We start from the raw sequence: 25,884 nt of genomic DNA, 5'->3' as shown, positions 1-25,884 counted from the left end.
TGAGCAGGAGTGCTGTGGGTTCAACCAGAAACAGCTTTGAACCTTCACGGCCTTTCGTCTGTTCACGTCCCAGAAGTACTGATGGTCCAGGTAACCGTGCTGGCCGACACTAAGGGAGAGGAAAGGCACGGTCCAGCTGCAAGACAGAGAACCGACGAGGCCACCAACACGGTCTGTGAAAAATCTCTTGTAACGCGGAAAATGCTCATCATAAAATGTTAAGTGGAAAAGGATAAAGATAACACGCAGAGTATAGAGGCAGTTTTGAGAAAAAGCACGTGGGAACCTCCCTGGTGAGCCAGGGGTTAGGACTCTGAGCTCTCCATGCAGAGGGCGAGGGCTCGATCCCTGATTGGGGAGCTGAGAGCCCATGTGCTGCGTGGCAGGGCCAGGAGAGGGAGAACACGTGTGTAGTTGACTGTATCCTGACGGAGCTTTTTCTGTAGACGGACATGGCTGTGGTCACCTCACAGAGTAACCACGTGGTTCCGTTTATTCAGAGGCTGTGTTAGATCTAGGGGGAGAAAATAGCAAACAGAGTTGCTAATAAACTATGAAAACCTAACAGACTTTTCTTTTGGCTGCACTTGTGACCTGTGGGATCTTAGTTCCCTGACCAGGGGCCGGTCCCGTGCCCCCGGCAGTGGAAGTCCGCAGCGTCAACCCTGGACCCCCAGGGGCGTCCCCAAACTGCTTTTGACCTCACGTATTAGCATATACTAGCGGTTCTCGGCTATGACAGCTTAGGAGTGACCATGGTTTGCACTTAATGTACGTTTGTGGCTAAATCATGTCAGACTCTTCGTGACTCCATGGACTGTAGCCCACCAGGCTCCTCTGTCCGTGGGATTTCCCAGGCAAGGATACTGGAGTGGATAGCCATTGCCTTTAGCATGGGCTCTTCCTGACCCAGGGATCAAACCCTTGTCTCCTGCATTGGTAGGCAGATTCTTTATCACCGAGCCACCAGAGAAGCCCTAAAACATGTTTAAAGGATGTCTGAAACTCAGAGCCAGGCAGAGCTGTCTCAGCTGACCCAAGTACAGTCTGACAGTAAACTGCTTGAGGACAGTGGATCCCAGTGATTATAGGCGGGGATTTTTGAAGTGTGTCCATATTCCACTGGAGATCAAAGAAGTCCAACTAAAGAATCGTGGACTGACTCTGACAACTGTGGACTGAGCCGAAATTCTTTCCGGAAAGGCTATTTTGAAGATTATGACTCAAACGCTGGGGAAGGTAAGGTGATTGGCAGTAGAATGAGTCAGAACATGTATAATTTCTTAAAAATTTATTGACTTAAATAATTTTGCTTATAATAAAGTCCTTTACACTTAAAAAAGTGTATACACGTAGAGAAAAAACAGGAGTAAATGCATCTCAAGGAAATGACTGTGAATTGAGGATTGTTTTAATTCTTGTACACCTGATCTCCCCCCCAATTTCTTCAATATACACGTATTATGTGTATGATGAGAACACAAAGTTTGTATGTAAATAAAAGAGCATTGAGACATCAATGGAAGGGGGGGTCAAAGGGTATTTCCAATGGTTTTCTTGAAGAAAAAACAGTAATAAGAACATGTTCCGTTTCAAAATTTTTAAAGAGCTTGGAATACCAGACACCTTACCTGCCTCCTGAGACACCTGTATGCAGGTCAAGAAGCAACAGTTAGAACCAGACACGAAACAACAGACTGGTTCCAAATTGGGAAAGGAGTATGTCAAGGCTGTATATTATCACCTTGCTTCTTTAACTTCTAGGCAGAGTACATCATGCAAAATGCCAGGCTTGATGAACACAAGTTGGAATCAAGATTGCCGGGAGAAATATCAGTCATCTCAGATATGCAGATGACACCACCCTTATGGCAGAAAGTGAAGAACTAAAGAGCCTCTTGATGAAGGTGAACAAGGAGAGTGAAAAAGCTGGCTCAAAACAACATTTAAAAAACAAAGATCATATCATCTGGTCCCATCACTTCAAGGCTAATAGATGGAGAAAAAACTGAAACAGTGACAGACTTTATTCTCTTGGGCTCCAAAATCACTGCAGATGGTGACAGCAGCCATGAAATTAAGACACTTGCTTCTTGGAAGAAAAGCTGACAAACATCAACAGTATATTAAGAAACAAAGATGTTACTTTGCCGGCAAAGGTCCATATAGTCCAAGTTATGGGTTTTTCCAGTAGTCATGTATGGATGTGAGAGTTGGACCTTAAGGCTGAATGCCAAAGAATTGATGTTTTCAAACTGTAGCATTGGAGAAGACTCTTGAGTCCCTTGGACTGCAAGATCACCAATCAATCCCAAAAGAAATCAATACTGAATATTCATTGGAAGGACTGATAGTGAAGCTCCAATACTTTGGCCACATGATGCAAAGAGCTGACTCATTGGAAAAGACCCTGATGATGGCAAAGATTGAGGGTGGGAGGAGAAGGGGATGACAGAGGATGAGATGATTGGATGGCATCACCAACTCAATGGACACGAGTTTGAGCAAACTCTGGGAGATGATGGACAGGGAAGCCTGGCGTGCTGCAGTCCATGGGGTCGCAAAGTCAGACACCACTGAGCAACTGAACATTATCAAAAGGTGTCGCTCCAAGGGGTAAGGTGCTGATGTCAGCTGATGGTGCTAGCAGCCCCGCCGGGCAGGCAGCAGCAGTGTGTGTATATGGCGGGGAGGGGGAACAGGGGCAATTTGTATGTAAATTTCTTTTAAACTAAGAGAAATAAGTATGGTAACAATCAAAGTTAGATTCTATTTGTTTTTTGCCAATGAAGTTGTCAGAGCTTCCCTGTTTCCTGCAGGGAAGGGCTTGCAGCCAGTTCCAGGGACACTGGAGGAGCAGTGGGTCAGCGCCAAGGGCCCAGAGGCCAGGCCCGCGGGACCAGCCCGAGCCTCCAGGCCTGGGTGCTGCCCGACCGCTGTCACCAGCTCTCCTCACACTGAGACAGTGTCACTGTGTTCTCACATAACCAAAACCATACTGGAATGATGCAGTACATAGTTCATTTCCTTTATCTCCAAATTACTTCTAGTAATCTACCATAGGACAATGTTAAAGAAGAATGCAAAAAGATGGTGTATGAAGGATGGTTTATAATAGTGACAGCTTGGAAATAACTTCGCATCCAACGGAAAAGCAGCTAACAGAACAGCCCGCCCTACCCAGAACCTCAGCTCCAAAGACAGCAGGGCTCTGCTGGAAAAAGGCTGGTCATGCGGTGAGGACGCTGGGGGACCAAAACGACAGACAGTGCACCCGTGTCTACAGAAACATGAAGACGCACCATCAGAAAGCAGAAGGTGACGTTACCAAAGTGCGAAATGCAGTTTTAGTAAGAATTGTGGGTGTCTCTTCTCTTAATTCCCTGTTTCCTGAAATGTGGTTATTCAGCCTCCAAACATACTTTAATAAATGTGTGTCATAGACTCCAGCGCTCCATACAGATGTGAGCAGGCAGCTGGTCTCTGCTCTAAAATGTGAGTGGGATGACCGAGTCATAACCAAGCCCCAGAGGGACACCATCCTTCTCCTTCTCCGGTACCACCAGGCATATCGCCTCTCAGAGGTTGAGCACCATGGGGTCTGGGGTAGCCCCGCAGGTGGCCTTGCCACCCCGGGGTATGAGGCCTGCTTCTGCCATGGACAGGGTGGCCAGACAGGACGCTGGGCTGCACAGTCACTAACACGTGAGTGTGGAGAGTCCGGGGAATTTGCTTCTTCCCAAATGCCCACCATCTGAGCCTATTCTCCCCTCCCGGAGCAGAGTTCACTTAGAAGTAATACTGTTTTAAAAGAAAAAAAAAAAAAAAAGAATACTGTTTGTGATTCTCCTGTTTTCTCTCCCCTTTAATTATCATGTTAAACATCAAAGAGTTTACAGAAGAAACTCGGGGTGGAAAGCAAGGAAGCGAGGACAGGGCCCCCCTTCACCTGAGGAGAGCGCTCCCTCCCCACCTTCCAAATGTCAGGGGAGAGGACAGGACGCCCTCAGCATTCTCCTACAGGCTCCCTCTCCAGCAGCCCACAACCTCTAGGTGTGTTTCAGGTGGCAGGAGAGTGTGTTACACACACACAGGAGTTAATTTCCGGGGTTGCTCCCAAGGGGGAAACTCCTGCTGGCCGAGGGTGGGGCCACACCCAGGAACTCCGCCACATCCAGGGCACCGACCCGGCCCACGCTGCTCCCGCCCGAGGCCCCTGGGCCCAGCAGGCCGCCGGGCACGTAGTAGGTGCTCAGCAAACGCTGGTCCAACTGGACGGCGAAGGGCTTCTCGCCATGGAGCCTGCGGTGCTCCGCCAGAGGCCCGCTCCAGCCGAACACCTCGCCGCACTCGTGACACTTGAAGGGCTTCTCCGCCGAGTGGGTCTTCTGATGCTTAATGAGACAGTGGTTCTGGCTGAAGGCCCGGCCACACTGGCCGCACTTGTAGGGCTTCTCGCCGGTGTGCACGCGCTGGTGCACAATGAGCGACGAGTGGCAGCTGAAGGCCTTCCAGCAGCGGCTGCAGTCGAAGGGCTTCTCGCCCGTGTGCACGCGCTGGTGCACGATCAGGTAGGAGTGGGAGCTGAAGGCTTTGCCGCACTCGTCGCAGCGGAAGGGCTTCTCGCCGCTGTGCACGCGCTGGTGCACCACCAGGTACGAGTGGCAGCTGAAGGCCTTGGCGCACTGGCCGCACTGGAAGGGCTTCTCGCCGGTGTGCGCGCGCCGGTGCAGCGTCAGACGCGAGCGGCTGCTGAAGGCCTTCTGGCAGTCGCCGCAGCGGAAGGGCTTGTCCCCGGTGTGCAGCTTCTCGTGCGCTGCCAGCGACGAGTGGCAGGCGAAGGCGCGGCCGCACGCGCCGCAGCGGTAGGGCTTCTCGCCCGTGTGCACGCGGCGGTGGCGCGTGAGGTGCGTCCGCTGGTTGAAGGCCTTGCCACACTCGCCGCAGCGGTAGGGCCGCTCCCCCGTGTGCACGCGCAGGTGCATGGCCAGCAGCGAGCTGCAGCTGAAGGCCTTGGCGCAGTGGCCGCACTTGTAGGGCCGCTCGCCGGTGTGCGCGCGCCGGTGCACGTTGAGGGACGAGTGGCAGCTGAAGGCCTTGCCGCACTGGCCGCACAGGAAGGGCTTCTCGCCGGTGTGCACGCGCCGGTGCTCCAGCAGGTTGGTGCTCCAGCTGAAGGCCTTGCCGCACTCGCTGCACTTGTAGGCCTTCTCCCGCGCGTGCCAGCGCCGGTGCAGCGCCAGCGCCGCGCTCCGCTGGAAGGCCTTGCCGCACTCGCCGCACGCGAACGGGCCGCTCCCCGCACCCTGGCTCCGGCGCCGGCTCCCGGCCCCGGTAGACCGCACCCTCCCAGGCTGGCTTTCTGCAGAGGCTCCTTCCGCGGGAAGGCTGGGTTGGGCCGGCATGGCGCTCTGCAGGCCAAGTGCCTCCTTGGACTCATAGCGGCGCTGCCGGCGCTCCTCGGCGGACCCAGCACCGGCGTAGGAGGCTTCGCCTCGGGTCAGAGCAGTCGCCAGGCACCCCCAGGTACACTCACTGCTGAACCCGGGGTTGTGCACATTGGACCTCGCAAGCCCGTCTGCGATCGGCTCCCAGGGCGGCTCTTCCTTGTAAACAAGCGTCTCCTCCGCTGCAGGCCGGGGTTCCCATCCTGGTTCTGGAAGGGAGAGGCCACCCTCTGAGAGCAGGCGGAGAGGCGGCGCCAGGGCTCAGGGCGGGGAGTGCCCAGAGCTTAGGTGAGCGAGTTAGCGCAGGTGCAGGGGCGGGGCGGTGGGCGGGGCAGCCGGGGGGCGGCGGGGGGGTGGGCGGGGCGGCGGGGGGTGGGCGGGGCGGCGGGGTGCACGGAGGTGGGGCGGAGGGGAGTGGGTGGGGCGGAGGGGAGTGGGTGGGGCGGAGGGGAGTGGGTGGGGCGGAGGGGAGTGGGTGGGGCGGAGGGGAGTGGGTGGGGCGGAGGGGAGTGGGTGGGGCGGAGGGGAGTGGGTGGGGCGGAGGGGAGTGGGTGGGGCGGAGGGGAGTGGGTGGGGCGTGAGGAGGCCGGGCAACGGGCTGGGCGCATGGTGGAGGACGCGACAGGCAGGCCGGAGTCTCGCAAAAGCCAGGCCGCTCTGTAAGGAGCATGGCGGCGGGTGGAGGAGCCCACACTGACAGCCCTACGTGTGAACATTCCACGTGCAGATGCTCCTGTCTCCCTCCAGCTCAAGGCAACCGGCTGTGTCCATTCTGTTCATTGTGCCCCCAGCGCGGGTCCTGGCACACAGTCGGTGCTCAATGTGTGCTCGGGGAAGGGAGGCAGGAGGGGCCGAGCAGGTGCAGAGGGAGCCGGCAGCGGACCACAGGGGCAGTGGGGGGGGCGGGCTCTGCCTCCACGCCCTGCTCACCTGGACCAGGCCCCGCAGGCCCGTCTCTGGCAGCCTGCCATGGCTCCTCGCCTCGCTCCAGGTGGGAGATGACGTCTGGCTTGCAGACCGGAGGCCCTGCGTGGGGAGGAAGCGACGGGGCTCTGGGCGCCCTGCACGCCAGCCCCGAGGAAGGGGGCTCAGACGGGGAACCCACGCTGACCTCGGGTCTGAGGACCCCACAGGGACTGATGCCCGCTCCGGGGCAGGCTGGGCTCCCAGGGCCTGTCCACCTCCCTCCCTCTCTTCCAGGCCCCACCTGCAGGCAAAGATGCCAATGGCACCACAAGGGCCGAGGGCAGAGACAGGAGCCCACGTCCTGCCAGGCCCAGCCCCTAGGAGAGACGGGACCTGGCCTCCTCACCTTGGGCACCATCTTACCCAGGGAGAGAAGGTTCTGGTAGTTTTCCAGCATCACATCCCGGTACAGGGCCCTCTGGGGGGAGTCCAGTTGGCCCCACTCCTCCTGGGTAAAGTCCACGGCCACATCCTTGAAAGTCACGGGCCCCTGGAAGGACACACACGTTCTCTCTCTCTCACCCAGGACGGCGGAGTCCACCTGTGCTCCTGGGTGACGGAGGGGCTCAGCAGCGGAGACCTCGGGAGCCGTCCTGAGTGTGGCCGGAAGGCTGTGCTGCAGACACAAACGGCTCCAGCCCCAGACAGGCGCCGCACTGCGCCCTGAGGGCGGGCCCTGGACGCCTCCGTGTCCTTCCTGCTTGCCCCCCACTTCTTCCGGCCAGGCCCCCTGCTCTCCCTGGGCCACGTCCCTGGCTTAACCTCCCCCACCCTCCCCCAACACCGGCCCCTGGTCTGCGGTGCCCTCCTTGGTCACCCCAGCTCCAAGCGTCCTGAAAGCCCGTGACTCCCCGTGTGACTCTGCTCCGGAACCCCGGTGTTCTGGGCAAGATTAGCCGGAGATTAAAGGCTTCTCTGGGGTCACACTGAAACCTAAAAGCCTCAGAAAGATCCAGCTACATACTAAGTAATTTCACCACATCCCAGAACATGTAAGGAATTAAACCCAACACTCAAGAAAGTAAAATTCACTCTGTCCAAGAACAAACATGGACACCAAAGGGGAAAAGGGAGGGACAAAGTGGGGCTGACATGCACACAGGGCTACGGATAAAGCCTAACTAAGGAGAGCCTGCTCTACAGCACAGGACTCCACTCAGTGCTCTGAGGCGACCTAAACGGGAAGGAAATCCAAGAAAGAGGCTACGTGTATACACAAGGCTGATTCACTTTGTAAAGTAACTATACTGCAATAAAAGCTTTAAAAAGTTCACTCTGTCCAGAATCCAACCAAGTTAACTAAAAGGAAAAGCTAATAAAATCAGAAGATTTAAGCATTTCATAAAACAGTATTTGTTTACCTCAAAAGAAGGTGTTAAGGGTGAAACAGAATCAAAGATACAAGATGGAGAAAAGAAACAGCAAAAGGGCGGCTACAAATTCAACCACACCAATAATCATATGAAATGTGAATAAATACCCCAAGTAAAACTGGGAGACTGTCAAAATGAAGTTAAACAGCAAAACCCAACCACATGCCAGCTACACAATCCAATTTAAATACAAAGACTAAGACAGATTAAAAGTGAAAAAAGACAGAAAAAGATACACTTTGCCAATGTGAATCAAAAGAAAACCGAGGTAGCTATGTCAACATCAGACAAAGATTTCAGAGCCAGGGATACCAGAGATAAATCATAATTACTTGATTACGTAGTGACCATTACTATAGGATCAATTCATGACGAGCTCACAAGAACTGCAAACAAAGATGAACCTGTCAGCAGGGCCTCAAAGTGCACAAAACAAGACCTGACAGGGCTGCAAACAGGCTGCCTGGTGGCTCCGTGCTAATGACTGCTGCAGGAGACACCGGTTCGGTCCGTGATCTAGGAAGACCCCACGTGCCGCGGAGCAGCTGAGCTCGTGGGCCACAGCCACGAAAGCCCGCGCACCTAGGGCTCTGCTGCTGCTGCTGAGCCACCTCAGTCGTGTCCGACTCCGTGCGACCCCACAGACGGCAGCCCGCCAGGCTCCCCCGTCCCTGGGATTCTCCAGGCAAGGACACTGGAGTGGGTGGCCACTCCTTCTCCGCTAGGGCCCGTACTCCACAACACAAAGCCCACGCAGCACAACTCGAGAGGAACCCTCGCCCTTCACAGCCAGAGACAAGCCCGTGCAGCAGCGGCACCCAAAAGTGCGTTTAAAGAACGAGATGGAAAGCCACAGTCACACTAGATGACCCTGACGACAGTCTCTCCCAGTAACTGACGCGACACACAAGCAGAAATCGTCAGAACACGGAACACCTGAAGAACACCACGGTTCAATGTTGACTTGGTATTTACAAAACACTCTAGCCCACAAAAGCAGGATACACATTCTTTTCAAGTGCACACAGAACATTTACCAAGATAAACCACATGCTGGGTAATAAAGTAAGTCTCAGTAAATTTGAAAGATTTCAAATCATACACAGTTCCTTCTCTGATTATAGCATAATTAGAAACAATAGCAGACACCTGGAAAATCCTCCACCTATTTGGAATTAACAGACTCCTAAATAATATGAAGCTGAAGGAGAAATCACCAAAAAAATTGTAGAAACTTCTTTGAACTGAAAAAGGAAAATAAGACATACCAAAATTTTCAGCATATACCTAAAGAGGACTTAGAATGAACTTTATAGCAGTGAATGTAGCAGTGAATGCTACGTGAGAACAGGTATCAAATCAATACTTAAGTTTCAACTTGAAGAAACCAAAGTGAAAGAAAGAAATAAGAATCAGAAACCAGTGAAAAGAGAAAAGAAAAGCGACAGAGAAAAATCAATGAAACCAAAAGAAGGTTCTTTGCAAAGATGAATAATTAAACATATATTTACTATATGACTCAGCCATCCCACTCTTGAGTATTTATGCAAGAGAAGAAACACACCTGTAACGTGTATGCCAATATTTATAGTAGGCTTATTTGTAATAGCCTAAACCTGGAATCAACCCCTAAACGTTCATCAGCTGGTGAGGAGATAAATAAATAGTGGGGTACATATACAATGGTGTTATGTGCGGAACCATGTCCCCTCCACATTAGTTTGTTGAAGCCCTAAGTTCCAATATGTTAGAATGTGACTTGACTTGAAGATGGGGTCTTTAAAGAGGTAATTAAGGTAAACGAGGTCATTAGAATGGGCCCTGACATAAGACTACTGTCCTGATAAGAAAATGAAACTTGGACACAGATACGTACAGAGGGAAGGACATGTGAGCACACAGAGAAGCGCCCTCTACAAACCAAGGAGAGCTGCTCAGGAGAAACCTACCAACACCCTGACCTCAGACTTCGAGCCTCCAGAACTAGGGGACAACACACGTCTGCTGCCTGAGCCACCGAAATCTGTGGCATTTCGTTAAGGCAGCCCAGCAACCTAAACCAGAGTGCAGTCTCATTCAGCAGTCAAAAGGAACAAGGTGCTGACTCAAATCAGGACATGGATGCAAAAGCATCATGCTAAGTGAGATAAGTCAAAAACAAAGTCACACATATAATTCCATGCGAAATTCTCCAAAAGGCAAAATTATTTTGGTTGCCAAGGGGACAGGTGGAGACGATGGACTATAAAGGGGCATGAAGGGACTTTCTGGGTGATGGAAAAGGTCTGTCCTGACTGTGGGGCTTACACAACCCTATGCATGTGCCAAACTCACCAAACCCTACACGTATAAAACTGGAGAACACTTCCTGTGCATAATCATACCTCAGTAAGTCTGACCATAAAAGAAGGCTGAGCAGCAAAGAATCAGTGCTTTCGACTGTGGTGTTGGAGAAGGCTCGAGAGTTCCGTGGACTGCAAGGAGATCCAACCAGTCACTCCTGAAGGAAATCAACCCTGAATATTCATTATAAGGACTGATACTGAAGCTCCAATACTTCGGAAAGACTAGAGATCTCTTCAAGAATATTAGAGATACCAAGGGAACATTTCATGCAATGTTCCAACCAGTCCATCCTAAAGGAAATCAGTCCTGAATATTCATTGGAAAGACTGATGCTGAAGCTGAAACTCCAATAATTTGGCCACCTGATGCGAAGAACTGACTCCTTGGAAAAGACCCTGATGCTAGGAAAGATTTAAGATGGGAGGAGAAAGGGACAACAGAGGATGAGATGGCTGGATGGCATCATCGACTCAACAGAGTTTGAGTAAACTCCGGGAATTGGTGATGGACAGGGAGGCCTGGCATGCTGCAGTCCATGGGGTCGCAAAGAGTTGGACACGAACTGAACTGATTTCATGCAAAAACAGGCACAATAAAGGACAGAAACAGTAAGGACGTAACAGAAGCAAAAGAGATTAAGAAAAGGTGGCAATAATGCACAGAACTGTACAAAAAAGCTCTTAATGACCCGGTTATCCACGTGTGGTGTGGTCACTTACCTAGAGCCAGATATCCTGGAGTGTGAAGTCAAGTGAGCCTTAGGAAGCATCACTACAAACTGCAGGAGGTGGTGGAATTCCAGCTGAGCTATTTCAGATCCTAAAAGATGCGGCTGCTGAAGTGCTGCACTCAATATGCCAACAAATTTGGAAAACTCAGCCGTGGCCATAGGACTGGAAAAGGTCAGTTTTCATTCTAATCCTAAAGAAGGCAATGTCCAAGAATGTTCAAACTACACAATTGCACTCATTTCACAAGCTAGCAAGGTAATGCTCAAAATCCTTCAGCTAGGTTTCAACAGTATGTGAACCAAGAACCTCCAGATGTACAAGATGAGTTTAGAAAAAGCAGAGGAAAGAAAAAAAAAAAAAAAGAAAGAAAAGTCAGAGAAATCAGAGATCAAATTGCCAACTTCACTGGATCACAGAAAAAGCAAGAGAATTCCAAAAAACATCTATTCCTGCTTCATTGACTACACCTTTGACTGTGTGGATCACAACAAACTATGGAAAAATCTTAAACAGATGAAAATACCAGACCACCTCACCTGTCTCCTGAGAAACCTGTATGCAGGTCAAGAAGTAACAGTTAGAACCTTACATGGAGCAATGGACTGGTTCAAAATTGGGAAAGGAGAGCATCAAGGGTATATATTTTCACCCTGCTTATTTAACTTACATGCAGAGCACATCATGCAAAATGCTGGGCTAGATGAATCTCAAACTGGTATCCAGATTGCCGGGAGAAATATCAACAATCTCAGATACGTAGATGATAATACTCTATTGGCAGAAAACAAAGAGGAACTAAAGAGCCTCTTGATGAAGTTGAAAGAGGAGAGTGAAAAAGCTGGTTTAAAACTCAAGATTCAAAAAACTAAGATCACGGCATCCAGTTCCATCACTTCATAGCAAATAGATCACTTCATGGCAAATAGATCACTTCATGGCAAATAGATGGGGAAAAAATGGAAACAGTGACACATTCTATTTTCCTGGGTTCCAAAATCACTGCAGACAGTGACTGAAGCCATGAAATTAAAAGACAGTTGCTCCTTGGAAGAAAAGCTATAACCAACCTAGACAGTGTATTAAAAAGCAGAGACATTACTGACAAAGGTCCGCATAGGCCAAGTCATGTTTTTTCTAGCAGTCGTGTATGCATGTGAGAGTTGAACATTAAGAAGGCTGAGCACAGAAGAACTGATGGTTTCGAACTGTGGTGTTGGAGAAGACTCTTGAGAGTCCCTTGGACAGCAAGAAGATCAAACCAGTCACTCCTAAAGGAAATCAACCCTGAATATTCGTTGGAAGGACTGATGCTAAAGCTGAAGCTCCACTACTGTGCCAACCTGATGCGAAGAACTGACTCAATGGAAAAGACCCTGAGGCTGGGAAAGCTTGAGGGCAGGAGGAGAAGGGGACAACAGGAGATGAGATGGTTGGAGGGCATCACTGACTGAATGGACATAAATCTAAGCAAACTCCAGGACACAGTGAGGTACAGGAGAGGCTGGCATGCTGCAGTCCATGGGGTTGCAGAGTTGGATACGTCTTAGCGACTGAACAGCAACAACAGGCCTGATACAAAAACCCCACTGGACTTCAGGGAGACAAGAAGGTGGGAATGAGGACACGCTGAGACTGTGTCCACAGCTGAGGCGCTCAGGGATGAAGCAAGAAGGTGAAAGCAGAGAGAAGGTGGGAAGGGGCAGAAACAAGATCTCAGAACGTGATGCTGGTAACAGAGCTCTCAGCAGCTACATGGCTTCAGTGTGGGGGTGTCAACAGGTAAGAGCAGCATCTGAGCCACATTGAGGACTTTCTAGGGGCACTCCCAACCTACCCGGAGAAGCCCACGTCCGGTGTGACTTCATTTTGCAGGGCAGGGAGCAAAAGGGTGTGGAATCAAAGGCAGACTTGGTAATGCAACTTGCAAAGGAGTCAGAACAGACCACGGGGATGTCCCGGCCGGGAAGCACCCGGGCCACAGTACGAGACTGTTGCGGGAGGAGAGAGCACTTCACACAGAGGACCAGCTATCCAAAGCCCTGGGAAGCTGGTGCTTCAGGATTAACGTTTGTGCACAAGAAGGGGAGTGCCTCCGAGGTGGCGCTCTCAACGCACACCCCGCTTTTTCCTCCATTTCAAGGTTAGCTGCAGACATCAGAACATCTCAGCCTACATTCTTCAGCCTGTACTTCCCACAGATGTTCTCTACACAATCACAGTGCCATCATCAAACCCATTAAGTTAAATACTGATACAAAGCTATATGAAATACATTTCCAAATGCCTTTGACAGAATTTTGGATCTATGACCCACCAAGGACCATGTATCTATCACATGTGCTCATCATGTCTCCTGAGTGTTTTACAGAACATTCTAACATTACAGAAGCTGGGCCCATCTCACCATACAAGTTTTACAGTCATTTCTTCCTTTCAAGTGACAGGCGAACAGAATTATCAGATCCTGAAAATGACAAAGGACTCTCAATTCTCCAAGCTTTTCACCCATACTGTCTCTATCAACTGCACCTTTCTGAACACTGGGAAGGATAGACAGGGGTAGGTGGTGGAGCAAAATGATGAGCAAAAACCCAAAGTCTACAAAGGAGTGATATGTGCTTCACTCAGCTGCAGAAGCGGCCCCAAGGCCAACTCCCTTCAGAGTCCCGAAAGCCCACGAAGGCCTTGTGTCAGGAACCGGGTACAGAGAAAACGCATATCTGGACGCTCGCTCTTACCGTCACTGTGACCCCCAGCGCTGCAACCCAGCCCTCCCATCAGCTGTTCCACGCCCTCTTACAGAACTTACTCCCAGAAAACGCCCCCAAACAAGGATCAACCACAGCAAACACCCCGTGGGTCTGCGTGTGCAGATGAGCCAAGTGATCTCATGGGAGCGGTCACCTACTAGGTGTGGGTGGCACTAAACCACCACCGAGAGCTCCCGGCACAGTGCTGGGCACACGGCAGTCCTGAGCGACCGCCGACGGCTGGGCTGTACCAGGTTGGAAGCGACACTCACCTGGAGGGCGCACCCGGGCTTCACCGGACCTGCCCCCCCACCACGCATATCCAGAGCTTCCTGAGGACCGCAGCACAGGCACCCAGATCGGGGGTCCCTGGATGACTGTATGGCCTGGGTGATGGAAGGAAGAAGCCAACCCTCCTCATAAAGAACGAGATGTTCAAAAAAAAGACAGTCACTCACCTCCGACCTGGCTTCCCGGAGACCCTGAGGCAATGCATCTTCTGGAATCTCGTTGAGGAGACAAGCAGGATCTGGAAAAGACAAACGAGTTAACGGGGCTGTTCTGTCCACAGCCACCAGGCACCCCCGGCCCAGGGAGAATCAAGGGAAGTCAGAGGCGAGCCCCAGCTTCGGCACAACCAGAGAACTGGGGCTAATTCTGCTAGTCGGCGCCTCGGACACGCCACTGACAGAGGAAACGCGGCGCCGTTCCCGTCCCCGTGCCCACCGGGAGGAGGCGGCGGCCGCCTGACTCTGGGGCGCTTCCAGGGACCCCGCCTGCCCTCCCCGTGCAAACCCAGGCCCGCGGCCGATAGGCCAACCGTACCTGTCCCCCGCGTCTCCGGGGCATCCATGGCGCCCTCCCTCGACGGCCGCCGCGGCTGGGGCGGGCCGGGCCGGGCTCCCGGGGCTGGGGACGCTCGCGCAGCCCCGCGCCCCTGGTCGGGGTCAGGCGGGCTCCGCAGGCGCCGGGCGCGTCGGGCTGCGCTCCCGCCCCATGGCCCCGAGCTGAGGGCCGCGAGGGCGGCACAAAGGTGAGGGGCGGACCGGCGGACCGACGAAGGGCCAGGAGCTCGCGCTGCCGAGCCTACCCGCCTCCCACGGGAAGACCGCTGCTGCCACAAAGGAGCGCCTGTGGGGCGCCGCGGGACGGGCGCCTGCGCGGAACGGACGCGCACAACTCCCAGGAGCCTTTGCGCCGCGCAGGGGCGTCAGGGCCGGAGCCGCTCTGGTCGTGCGTGCAGCACGGTCTTCTGGGAAGTGTAGTTCTGGGGCCAGAAACCCTGCGCTCCGGCCCCGCCCCCTCTCCCGCCCCGCCCCCCGCCCCCCGAGGCTGCGGAAATCACTTGCACCTGGCTGTGTGTGGCGTGTGTATGTGTGATATGTGTGGTGTGTGTATGTAGTGTGTGTGTATTGTCTGTGTGGTGTGTGTGTGGTTTGTGTGTGGTATGTATGTGTGTGGTGTATATGAGTGGTGTGGTGTTTGTGGTATGTGTGGTGTGTGTGGTTTGTGTGTGGTGTGTGTGTGGTATTTAGTGTGTATGGTTTGTGTGTGATGTAACAGGATATTTGTGTGATATGTCTATGTGTGGTATATATGTGTGGTGTGCCTGTGATGTGTGTGTGGTGTTTGTGTCGTGTGTATGTAGAGGGTGTGTGTGTGTGGTGTGTGTGTGTGGTGTATGGCGTGTATGCGTGTGTGGTGTGTGTGTGGTGCATGTGTGGTGCGTGGTATATGGTGTGTATGGTGTGTGTGTGTGGTGCATGTGTGGTGTGTGTGGGGTGTATAGTGTGTATGCGTGTATGGTGTGTGTGTGTGGTGCATGTGTGGTGCGTGTGTGGTGTATAGTGTGTATGCGTGTATGGTGTGTGTGTGTGGTGCATGTGTGGTGTGTGTGGTATATGGTGTGTATGCGTGTATGGTGTGTGTGTGGTGCATGTGTGGTGCGTGTGGGGTGTATGGTGTGTATGCATGTGGTATACGGTGTGTATGCGTGTATGGTGTGTGTGTGGTGCATGTGTGGTGTGTGTGGGGTGTACGGTGTGTATGCGTGTATGGTGTGTGTGTGTGGTGCATGTGTGGTGTGTGGGGGGTGTATGGTGCGTGTGGGGTGTATAGTGTGTATGCGTGTATGGTGTGTGTGTGTGGTGCGTGTGTGGTGTATGTGTATGCGTGTATGGTGTGTGTGTGTGGTGCATGTGTGGTGCGTGTGGGGTGTATGGTGTGTATGCGTGTATGGTGTGTGTGTGTGGTATACGGTGTGTATGCGTGTATGGTGTGTGTGTGTGGTGCGTGTGTGGTGTATGTGTATGCGTGTATGGTGTGTGTGTGTGGTGCATGTGTGGTGCGTGTGGGGTGTATGGTGTGTATGCGTGTATGGTGTGTGTGTGTGGTGCATGTGTGGTGCGTGTGGGGTGTATGTGTATGCGTGTATGGTGTGTGTGTGGTGCATGTGTGGTGGGTGTGGGGTGTATGGTGTGTATGCATGTGGTATACGGTGTGTATGCGTGTATGGTGTGTGTGTGGGGTGTATGTGTGGTGTGTGTGTGGTATATGGTGTGTATGCGTGTATGGTGTGTGTGTGTGGTGCATGTGTGGTGGGTGTGGGGTGTATGGTGTGTATGCATGTGGTATACGGTGTGTATGCGTGTATGGTGTGTGTGTGGTGCATGTGTGGTGCGTGTGGGGTGTATGTGTATGCGTGTATGGTGTGTGTGTGTGGTGCATGTGTGGTGCGTGTGGGGTGTATGGTGTGTATGCATGTGGTATACGGTGTGTATGCGTGTATGGTGTGTGTGTGGTGCATGTGTGGTGCGTGTGGGGTGTATGGTGTGTATGCATGTGGTATACGGTGTGTATGCGTGTATGGTGTGTGTGTGTGGTGCATGTGTGGTGCGTGTCTGCGTGCGCACCTGGTGGGCGAGTGGAGAGTTTCGGCTGGACGACCTCTGAGTGGAGTGGACACGGCTCCAGGGCACCTTTCCCGGGACCCCCGGGAACTGGAGGGCGGGCCGGCCTTGCTTCTGCCGGTGGGGTGGGCAGGGGTCTGCAGACGGCCGCGTCTCCATCCGCGTAGAGACCCCGCGCGCTGAGGGGCCGGGAGTTCCGGGCTCAGACACGGCCGGGCTCTGGCTGGGAGCCTCCCCGCGAGGGCTGGGTGCTGTGGGCGCGGGTCCGCCCCAGGAGGGCGCGAGCGCCCTGGGCTGGCCGGGCGGAGGGCCGGCGCCCCCAGGAGCGCACGCTCAGCCCGCGCTCTTCAACCGCGGGATGGAGGAGCCTGAGGGCGTCTGAGGAGGGTCGGGCGGTCGTGTGGGTCTGAGCCCTCACCCTGTGGGGTGTGACGCCACCTCAGGGCGGACAGTGCCGACGGCGGTCGAGTCCTCGGACGCAGCGCCTGGGCTGGAATCGACTCCCCGGGAGGAGGCTCGGCGCGGGTGGTGACCAGGAGCTGCAGGAGAGGCGCTGTCTGTGAAAGGAAAGGCAGACAGGAGCGAAGACCCGCGGGCGCGAGCGGGCTTTGCTCCTCAGACGCGAACAGGCGGAGACCGCTCTGCACACCGTCCTGGGGAGCGGCCGTGGCCTGAGGCTCGGAGCCGCACACACACCGGCCCGGGCGGACCAGCCGGAGCCGGGGCTTTGTGCGGGGGGCGGGGGGCCCCTGGGTTGGAGGGTGTGGGCAGCAGGTCGGTGTGAGAGTCCCACCCAAGGGGTCGGGGCCGAAGCCGAGGCCTGGAGAAGGGCACCCGGTGGAGGCTGTGCAGGGCGCCCGTGCGGCACCGAGGCGCAGAGGTCTGGGGCGGCCCACAGGGCGTGAGCGGAAGGGCACGGCCGCCTGTCAGTGCGGAGAGATCCGATGGGGACAGACGGTGACCCCTGGCCACGGGGCGAGGTCAGAGCACGCCAGGGCAGACAGCGAAGGCTACGGACGCCAGGGCCAGGCAGCAAGGCCATCGCCAGGTACTGAGGCCAGCCAAGGTCAACTCTGGGTGGAGAGTTGCTCCCTGCAGAGCCCCCTGACCCGGGGCGGCTCCCAGGGAACGCAGGGGCGGCAGGGCCTCCAGGAGGCCAGGGCCCAGTCCCAGGGCCCGGTGGGCAGGGGGCGTTCCGAGGCACGGTGCGCCCGGGTCCAGCCCCCACTGGAAGCCCCGTTCCTGCCCTGGGACCCTGGGCGAGTCACTCCCCCTCTGATCCTGTCTTTCAAGGAGGCGCTGGTCTTGGAGGGAGTGCCCCTCGGGCCTCGGGCGTCCTGGGCTCCGACGTGGGTGGGGGGTGGGAGAGACAGGCCAGGCCCCAGGGACCACCCATGGCCCGAGAGGCAGGACGAAGCGGCCTACTGTGTGCGGTGGGTCGAGCCAGACCTGCAGCTGCGCCCACCGAGGCCCAGCCATGCACCCTGCATGCTGGGCACCGCGGGGCACCACAGCCTCGCCTTCTCTCCCCGAGGGCCCACGGTCCAGACCCCGCCCAGCCGGCCTCCCTTGCGCACCCTCCAGAGGCTCAGACCCAGAGCGCCACCCCCGCCTAGAGCCCGGCCCACACCGCGCCCTCCGAGCAGCTCCGAGACCACCCCCCGCCCCGTGGGTGCCCCGCTCAGAGGTCCCGTCCCCCTCAGGCCCCTGTGCCGGGTCCCCGCCGTCTTCAGGACCGCCTGCCTCACCGCCTACACCGCTCTGCTGAGAAGCCGACCGGCCTGAGCCTGGTGGGCGTTCAGCCACCCCCGCTCTGCCTCCTAGAGGTGGAACCTGGGCACCTGCACTTCAGACACAGCCCCGAGGTTCCCCCCGCCCCCCGGCCACAAGAACCCCATCAGCAGGCGATGGCCCCTGGCTCCTCACCGCCCTCAGACCCCGGGAAAGAAAACCTCCAGGCTGGGCGGCCGCTCTGAAAACAGCTCAGGGGTGACCCCAGGGAAGCCCCACGGCCTGACGGCCCCCCCTTCTCTGCGTGGAGAAGCCCAGGGCCCTCTCTCCTACCCGAGCTAAAGGGCACCTGCTCGCCCGGCGGGCCGGGTGGGAGGGCCAGTGTAAGGGTGCAGAGCCGGGCTGGGGCCGCCCGAGCGGTGGCTGGCCTGGCCCTGGCACTCGGCTGGGGGTGCAGCGGGGCCCAAGCTGGGCCTGTCAGCACTTCCGTGCTGGGAGCCCTCCCTCCCCGCCGGGACCCCCTCCAGGAGCTCCTGGGAAGAACTGGAGAGCAGGCCTGGGTGTGCCCCCCCAGAGGTCCCTCCACCACAGGGACGACAGCCGTGGTCACAGCCTCGGCTCGGCGCCCCAACCCGCCCCTCACCCCAGGCCTCGTTCTCCCTGGCCCTGCACCGATGAAGCCTGGGCTGGGGTCTCCACAACTGGCTTCCTGACTCTGAATGCGGCCTCTGGGGATCAGAGCTGTGCTGACGGCCCTGCCTGCTCACCCTGGCCAGCACCTCTGCGCCCCACCAGGACCCATGGGGCCCTCAGGCCTCGTCTGTCTTTGCCCCCGTCACACCTGATCTGTTGGCCTCTGCCCGGGTCCCAGGCCGCCCACCCTCACCCCTCGCAGCTCTCACACTCCCTCCTGCCGGTCAGCAATCCTGGAGTCTCCCCCACGTCTGCTCCCACCCTCAGGGCCTCCCTGCGGCCCCTTCCTGGGGATCTGAGGGCCTCTTGGGTGCCACGGGCAAGACTCAGAGAGGGCAGAGGCCTGGGTCACATAGCCGGGCTCGGCAGGCCTGGGGACGCAATCCACGGCTCCTGTGTGAGCCATATTTTAATTACGGAGGGGAGGGTGGGGGCGGTATGGTTAACGAGGCTCCAGGGAACAGCAGGGTCAGATGCTGGGGGTCCCCCGGGGCCGGGTGACTCAGCAGGAGTGAGGGGCCGGGGGCTTGACGGAGGCTGGATTCTCCCCTCCCTCTGTGCCTTCCAGGGTGACAGGCTCCAAGGACTGAATGAGTCAATGAGCAAACCAGAGGGGGCCTTCACAGTGACCTAGGGCCACGGCTGCCCATGGACAGGGTCGACTGCACCCCCAATCACATGCATATGTGTGCACCGCGCGCACACACACACACACACACACACACACACACACACACACACGAGCACAGAGCTACAGAGTCTCCCCGGGGGCCCCGGGGACACAGGCCTCATTAGCTGGCTTGCCATCTCCCTTCCCAGTCCAGCCTGCATCCTCGCCAGGCCCTCCCCGCCCACAGTTTGCCAGGGCGGTCCCAGGGCGCCCACAGCCCTAACTAGTCCCTTGGCTCCGTAAGCACAACATGCCCTGGGTGGGGGGGGATCCTGCCCTCCAGAGGGGCCCACAGCGCCCTGTCCGTGGCCCTGGGGTGGGCAGGGGCAATAATGCAGGTGCCATGGCAGCAGGGTGAGAATAAATGGGGTGCAGTTGTGAGGGCGTGAGGGGCGGGAGAGCCAGCAGGGATCCGTGAGGGCCTCGAACGCCAGGCCAAGCGGGAGGTGCACGGTTCGCGGGAGTAGCCCCACCTGGGACCCTCAGCCCCAGATGCATTCAGCCAAGGACCCCATCCGACGACATTCAGTCCGCTCAGCACCTCGGGGCCGCGCTGGGGACCCTGCTGTGGATGCAGGCGGACAGAGAACAGAGCCATTTAACTGGCTGCCAGGGTGCTGTGGAGGAGGGGCCCGAGTTACCAGGTGTGGGGCCCTGGTCCCGGAAGGTTGCCCTGCCCCAAAGGGATGCGTGGGGGCAGCCAGGAGAGGGGGTCCAGGGGTTCCCCCCAGGCAGGCAACGCAAAGGCCTAGGGGGTGGAGAGGGGTCGCTGGGAGGAGGAGGACGGGACCAGCACACAGACAGGGAGAGATGGCGGGGCCTCTGGCAGCCTCCGGAGGCCGGGGCCCAGAAGAGCGCACCAGGACCCTGCGGAGCTCGAAGGCTGGGGCGGCAGTGCACTGGAGTGCGGGGGATCCAGGCAGAGCCTGGACCTAGTGTGGGAGGAGGGGCTTCGGCCAGTGGGCGGGGCTGGGGCTCGGACCGCACTTGTTTTCCTGCCCTGAGTGGGCCGGGACAGTGGCTTTGAGCAGAGGATGAACTCGGTTCCCCGTTTGGGTTTGGGTGTCTCCACGTCCCCATCGCCTCTGTTTGAAGCCTGTCCAAGCCCCCTGTGGGGACCCACTGACAACGTGGTCTCTCGTTGTCACTTATACCCGCGGCGCTGTTCCCTTGGCTCCTTGGGTCTCAGGCCTGCCGGGGTTCCCCGAGCCCCAGGCCGGATCCCGCGAGGCTTCGGTCGTTCCCACAGCCGTCCCCCCGGGGCCCTTTCCACGGAGCGTCGTCCGGGCCCCATTGGTCGCTAGGCTGCAGGCCGGGGCTCAGGCCCGGCCGGGCTCTGGAAGCGGTGGTGGAGGCGGCGGCCAAGCGGATGGCGGCAGAGTCCCGGCGCTCGTGGATCCAGGCGCGCAGCGCTTACGGCGCCAGCGAGGCGCTGCGGCGCGTGGTGGGCCGCCGGCGGGACCCCGGGCCGCAGCCCAATGGGCCGGTCCCCGACGAAGCCCGCGGCCCGGGCCGCCTGGCTCGCTTGCGGGGCCAGCTCCGGGCTGAGGCGGCGGCGCGGGCCGACGCGCCCCGACTGCTACGGCTGGTGGAGCGCGCGGGGGCCGCGGCGGGGGCGGCGGAGACCGGGGAGCAGGCGGAGGAGCGCAGCCGCGGCTCCGTGTGCTCCGTGTGCGGCGAGCCGCGCGGCGGGGCCACCTACCCGGCGGGCGTCCTGGAGGTGAGCGAGCGGCGGCTGCAGGAGGGCCTGGCGGCCGTGCGCGCGGAGCTTGGCGCGGGGCTGGAGGCGCTGCGCGCGGAGCTGCGGGCCGAGCTGGACGCCCTGCGCGCGCTGCTGCCGCCTCCACCGGCCGCCCGCCGCGAGCCCCGCGTCCCCCGAGGCCCGGCCCTGCTGCGGGCACTGGGCACTGTGAACGCCCTGGCCGCGGGCGCCAGGCCCACCGACGACGCCTCAGACGGCCCGGCCAACGGCGGCGCGAACAGGGCCCCGTCCAGGAAGAACCTCAAGAAGACCCCAGTACCGCCCGGGGCCCCGCAGGGTGGCGGGGATTAAGCCTGGGGCGAGGGCCGGGGGCGGCGCCGCTGGTCACCCGGCTTTGCTACTCCGAAATGGACTGGGGCTCGTGGGGCGTGGCTCGGAGCTAGAAGGGTCTTCCGACGCTGCTCGCTAGCGCTCGGGCACCGAAAGCCACTGGGGAGCGCGGCTGGTCCGGGCAGCGCTGGGGAGGGGCCGGGTCGGAGGTCTGTCCGCTTCCGCAGACCTCGAGGAGCAAGAGCCCGCCCCCCACCTCCCGCCCTCCCGCCTGGGGGAGGGGTTGTACGTGTGTTTCCTTGAAGGGTCTCAGGAAGGAGACCGGCTGTCAGGTGCTGGGGTGGCGAGCCTGACCCACACACCGAGTCCAACAGGCACCAGGGACACGTGGGCTGCAGGGACAGTCACTGGACACCGGCTCACCCAGGACAGTGTCGCTCCGATGCGCAGCGCATTCTACTGACGGCCCTGGACTGCAGCCTGACCCTAGCCAGCTTCACTCCCCCGACCAGCCCCACCTGCTCCTGGACGCGGTGCAACTGGTCAGCGCCTCCCGGACCGCCAGCTTCACTTTGACAGCAAGGCCACTCACGGACCCACACCGCGGGCCATCACGTGACGGCAGTGTCCACCCACAGCAGACTCCACGGCACGGTTTACCCAGGTGCCGCCTGGGTCGGGTCTCACTTGATACAGAAGGCCCGTCACTCACTGTCTGTGTCCCCAGGGGCCGCCTGCCCAGCGAGGCCTCTGGCACAGAGCCAGGAACCGGCAGCGTCTCATCTCCCAGCCTCAGCAAAGTGGCAGCCAGAGGCATCACCAAACCACACGGTGTCTGGGCTGGGCAGCCCGCTCCTTTGTAGAATAAATCATGTGCTTGCAGGCACTGACTGGCAGGCGACCTTGCTTTCTCCTATCTCATCGGGGGACTCAGACATAAAGTGTAGGATGGCAGGGTGGGCGCATTCTCCCCCTGAGAGGGACTGGGGCAGTCTGGGCTTCTGGGTGAGGTTGGGGAGATCGGGGGTGCACCCAGGCCATCCCTGCCCCCAGCCACAGGAGGCCAAGGTCACTGTGTGTCTCCTATACCATGGGAAGGGGGTCCTGCCTGCATCCCAGGGGCCCTGCCAGAGCCACAGGCCCAGCAGAGCCCTGCACCCGCCGACTGGGGTGGGGGCTGCCCCACAGACTGAGGCGCTGGGGGAATGAAGACCCTGCCTCTGCCAAGAGGCTGCCGTGGCCAGGGGAGGGTTGAGGGAGGGGGACCGTGTCTTCGAAGACTGTCCAGCGCACCATGGGCGCGCAGTCCGCTGTGGTCAGCGGCCCTGCCCTAGCCATAGAAGCGCGAGAGGCCAGAGGCACTGGGTAGCAGTAAGACCAGCGGGAAGGTTCACGGAGGCCCCCGGGTTGGGGGTGGTGGTGAGTTGGCGGCCTTCCGCGCCAGCCACCCCATCCCCCACCACCGCAGACACGGTTTTCAGGACCTAAACGGCCCAGAAGTTGACCTTGTCAGAGTCCTGCTCCTGGGGGGGTGGCTCTCAACACGGGGACACTCAGAGAGGTTTAGGGGAGACCAAGTGGGAAGAGAGAACGGGGCCTTGCTGAGGACAGAGCCACTCCCGCTGACCCTGCAGGTCCACAGCTTCTCACGGGCCACCTGCCCCCAGACCCCGTTCATCCCAGAGGCCCTGATGGCCCAGCCAAGACCCCTTGCTTGGAAGCAGGCCATCACACAGCCGGCCCAGCACTCCCTCCCCGCCAGGAGGCACACCGGCCCACCTCACGGCCAACAGCATGGCCAGCCCCCCAACTCCCAGGCCCTCAGGGTGTCCCTGGGTGTTTACGTGAACTGCGTGCACCTGGGGAGACAGATCCTGGGAGGTCCCCAGGCGCCGCCACCCGGCTCCCCCAGCCCGGCCTCCGTGGGGCACTCCGGCCGCCTCCCCACCTCCATGGGGCAGTGCGGTTCGTGCAGGCTGTGCTTGGAGCCCGCTCGCCCAGTGCCCCCCCAGGGAAGCCCAGCTGCAGGGTGCAGTAGGCAGGTGGGGGCCCCCAGCACCCTGCATCTCCAGGGGGCTGTGCGGGTCTGCGTCCACTGGGAGGGGCACCCTCACCACGAGGGCACGAGGTGAGAGCAAGGTCCCCGGCCGGCCTGCTCCCTGGCTGGGCCTCTGTGGAACCACGACACACGGGTGTCCAGGGCCCCTGCTGGCCAGCTGTGTGGCGCTCCACGGATGGCAGGGGAAGCCCCCTCCCTGCGTGGAGGGGAGGAGTCTGGGTCCTGACCACCTAGGCTCTGTGGCTGCCAGCTTGGGGTGACTCCGAGGCACCCCGGGCATGCTGAGCTCCGGGTATGGCCTCACTTCTGCGCCTCGGGGGACAATGGCTGACTGCTACCCTGGGCGGGGTCCCTGACCTCTGCTGGGGACTCGACCACTGTGTGGTTTCTGTGCCGCTTATGGAGACTTTGGTTCCTGTGGGGGCGTCCCATCTCGAATGTAGAGGGTCTTCGTCCGTTCGGGGGGCTTCCTGACCCTTGTGGGGGGTCTTTGGTCCCGGATGGCGTCTTGTCTCCTGTGCGGGGGTCTGGATCCTTGTGCGGGGGATTGTGCTCCTGTCGGGGCGGGGGTGGGGTCCTGGCCTGGGTGCTGACCTGTATGACCATCATTCTGCAGGGTGGTCCACAGGCCTGGAGGTGCAGTCATAGCCTTGGAAGATGAAGGGCCCGAGAGCGGGGTCCCACTGGACCCGGTGAAGGTGGATATTGATGGGGATTGGGCTGGGCCCCAACGGCTGGGGCCGTCTCCTTCCAATGGATGGGGCCTGGAGGAACAGGTTCGGGTCTCTAGCGGGGCTCAGAGAAGTGACCACCCCACCCACACACACCCAGGCCCCACCGGACAGGTCAGCACTGCCCTCCCTGCTAACCTGGCTTGGCCAAAGCAGACAGCACTGTCTCAGGGGCGGCCCCTCCCCTCGGGCAGCTGCTCTCCAGGAAGGGGGCGGGGAGGATCTCCGGCCCCAGGGGCCTCCACCACTGCTCCCGCTTGGGCTGGTCATGCAGCAGGCTCACAGGGCCACCGGCTACAAGCAGCTTGGTGTCCTCGGCACCTTAGGGCCCGGGAGTCATAGCACCAGGCACCTGCGGACCCATCCCGGCCTGAGCACCGTCCCAGCGCCGTCCAAGGGTGGGAGCCCCGTCGTGGGACAGTGGATGCCAGGCAGACCCTGGTTTCCTCTTCCCCGACTCCACATTCCTTCTCAAACGACGCCCCTCGCCAGGGGCAGGGCGTCACGTGGAGGAGAGGAAGCATCCCGCGGGGTGAGGATCAGAGATGAGCAGGTTCAGTCAGAGCGCATACCGCCAGCTGCAAGGCGAGGCCCGCCCGCGTGGTGCGGCGGTGAGCGGCAGACGACGCGGGAGGAGAGCAAGGGCGGAGCGTTCATCGGGAGGGCGGGCCAGGGGCGTGGCTGAGGTCCAGGCCCGGGGAGGACCGCAGGGGCGGCTCCTCCAGCCGCGGAGACAGCAGGCGGGGCCTGCTGCCCGCAGCCACCCCAGTCGTGTCCACCTGAACGACTCGCTTTCATGGACGCCCCTAGCGTCCATGTGTCCTGGGTGGGGGGTGCTGTTGTCATGCATTACAGTCCGGGAAGTGGAGGCTGGGGGCCAGGAGTGACACAAAGGCCACCAGCAAGGACGACGCTCGACGGGGAGGGCACCTTGAGTCCCAGCGCCGTTGACTTTTGCGGGGCTAGCTGGAAAGGACGTCCCGAGACCACGGCCGCCAGACCAAAGGGTCTATGAGGCCGCTGCCCCCCCACCCCTCCGCGATCGGGCCCCGCTTCCACGGCAGCTTCGGAGGCCTTGGCGCCCAGCGGACCCCGGGCCGTGGGTCTGAGCCTCAGTCGCCCCGGAGGCTCGGCCAGCGCCCCGTCCCGCGCCCCGCCCCCCCTCGCCCGCCCCGCGCTGTCCGCGGTGCTGACGGGCCCGCCTGCCGCTCGCCAGCGCTCAGGCCGCCTCCCCAACCCCCAGGGCCTCTCCGGACCCCGCGCGCTGCCGGAGGCTGTGTTAGGACGGCAGCAGGACTGCCTGGACCGAGTCCGCTGGGGGCCCGCTGGTTCGCACACCAGCAACTGGCGAGTCACTAAAGAACACGGTCAGAGAACAGGACGGGGGGCTCTGAGCCCCACGCCTGTCCCGGTCTCCGGAGGCGGCCAGGGCCTCCCACCCCAGCT

At 58.8% G+C, this 25,884-nt stretch overlaps 2 protein-coding genes across 2 annotated transcripts; one reads left to right on the top strand and one right to left on the bottom strand.

Moving 5' to 3' along the window:
* Nucleotides 1–1,284: 1,284 nt before the first annotated feature.
* ZNF74 (zinc finger protein 74) lies at nucleotides 1,285–14,778 on the bottom strand. Its single transcript, XM_065904515.1, has 5 exons — nucleotides 14,439–14,778; nucleotides 14,072–14,142; nucleotides 6,777–6,903; nucleotides 6,378–6,473; nucleotides 1,285–5,656 (listed from the first exon to the last, which is right to left on the bottom strand). Exons 1-5 carry the CDS (start codon nucleotides 14,464–14,466, stop codon nucleotides 4,098–4,100), a joined length of 1,881 nt encoding a protein of 626 aa, XP_065760587.1. The 5' UTR covers nucleotides 14,467–14,778; the 3' UTR covers nucleotides 1,285–4,097.
* Nucleotides 14,779–20,426: 5,648 nt separating this feature from the next.
* Nucleotides 20,427–21,669, top strand: LOC136146020 (protein FAM246C). The gene is made up of 2 exons (XM_065904839.1): nucleotides 20,427–20,510; nucleotides 20,806–21,669. The coding sequence occupies exons 1-2, from the start codon at nucleotides 20,427–20,429 to the stop codon at nucleotides 21,667–21,669; spliced, it is 948 nt and encodes a 315-aa protein (XP_065760911.1).
* Nucleotides 21,670–25,884: the final 4,215 nt, after the last annotated feature.

Source organism: Muntiacus reevesi, chromosome 13, assembly GCF_963930625.1.
Source record: "Muntiacus reevesi chromosome 13, mMunRee1.1, whole genome shotgun sequence".
NCBI lineage: Eukaryota > Metazoa > Chordata > Mammalia > Artiodactyla > Cervidae > Muntiacus > Muntiacus reevesi.
Note: the sequence above shows the minus strand (reverse complement) of the source record. Positions and strands in the feature narration are given on the sequence as shown.

Excerpts from the sequence above, each read along its gene's own strand:
- LOC136146020 (XM_065904839.1), top strand. The coding sequence starts at position 20,427 with ATGGCGGGGCCTCTGGCAGCCTCCGGAGGCCGGGGCCCAGAAGAGCGC. Across the intron at positions 20,511-20,805 it reads GCTCGAAGGCTGGGGCGGCA|GCCTGCCGGGGTTCCCCGAG; the intron begins GTGCACTGGAGT and ends CTTGGGTCTCAG.
- ZNF74 (XM_065904515.1), bottom strand. The coding sequence starts at position 14,466 with ATGGATGCCCCGGAGACGCGGGGGACAG. Across the intron at positions 6,904-14,071 it reads TCCGGGAAGCCAGGTCGGAG|GGGCCCGTGACTTTCAAGGA; the intron begins GTGAGTGACTGT and ends GTGTCCTTCCAG. Across the intron at positions 6,474-6,776 it reads CCAGAACCTTCTCTCCCTGG|GGCCTCCGGTCTGCAAGCCA; the intron begins GTAAGATGGTGC and ends CTCCCCACGCAG.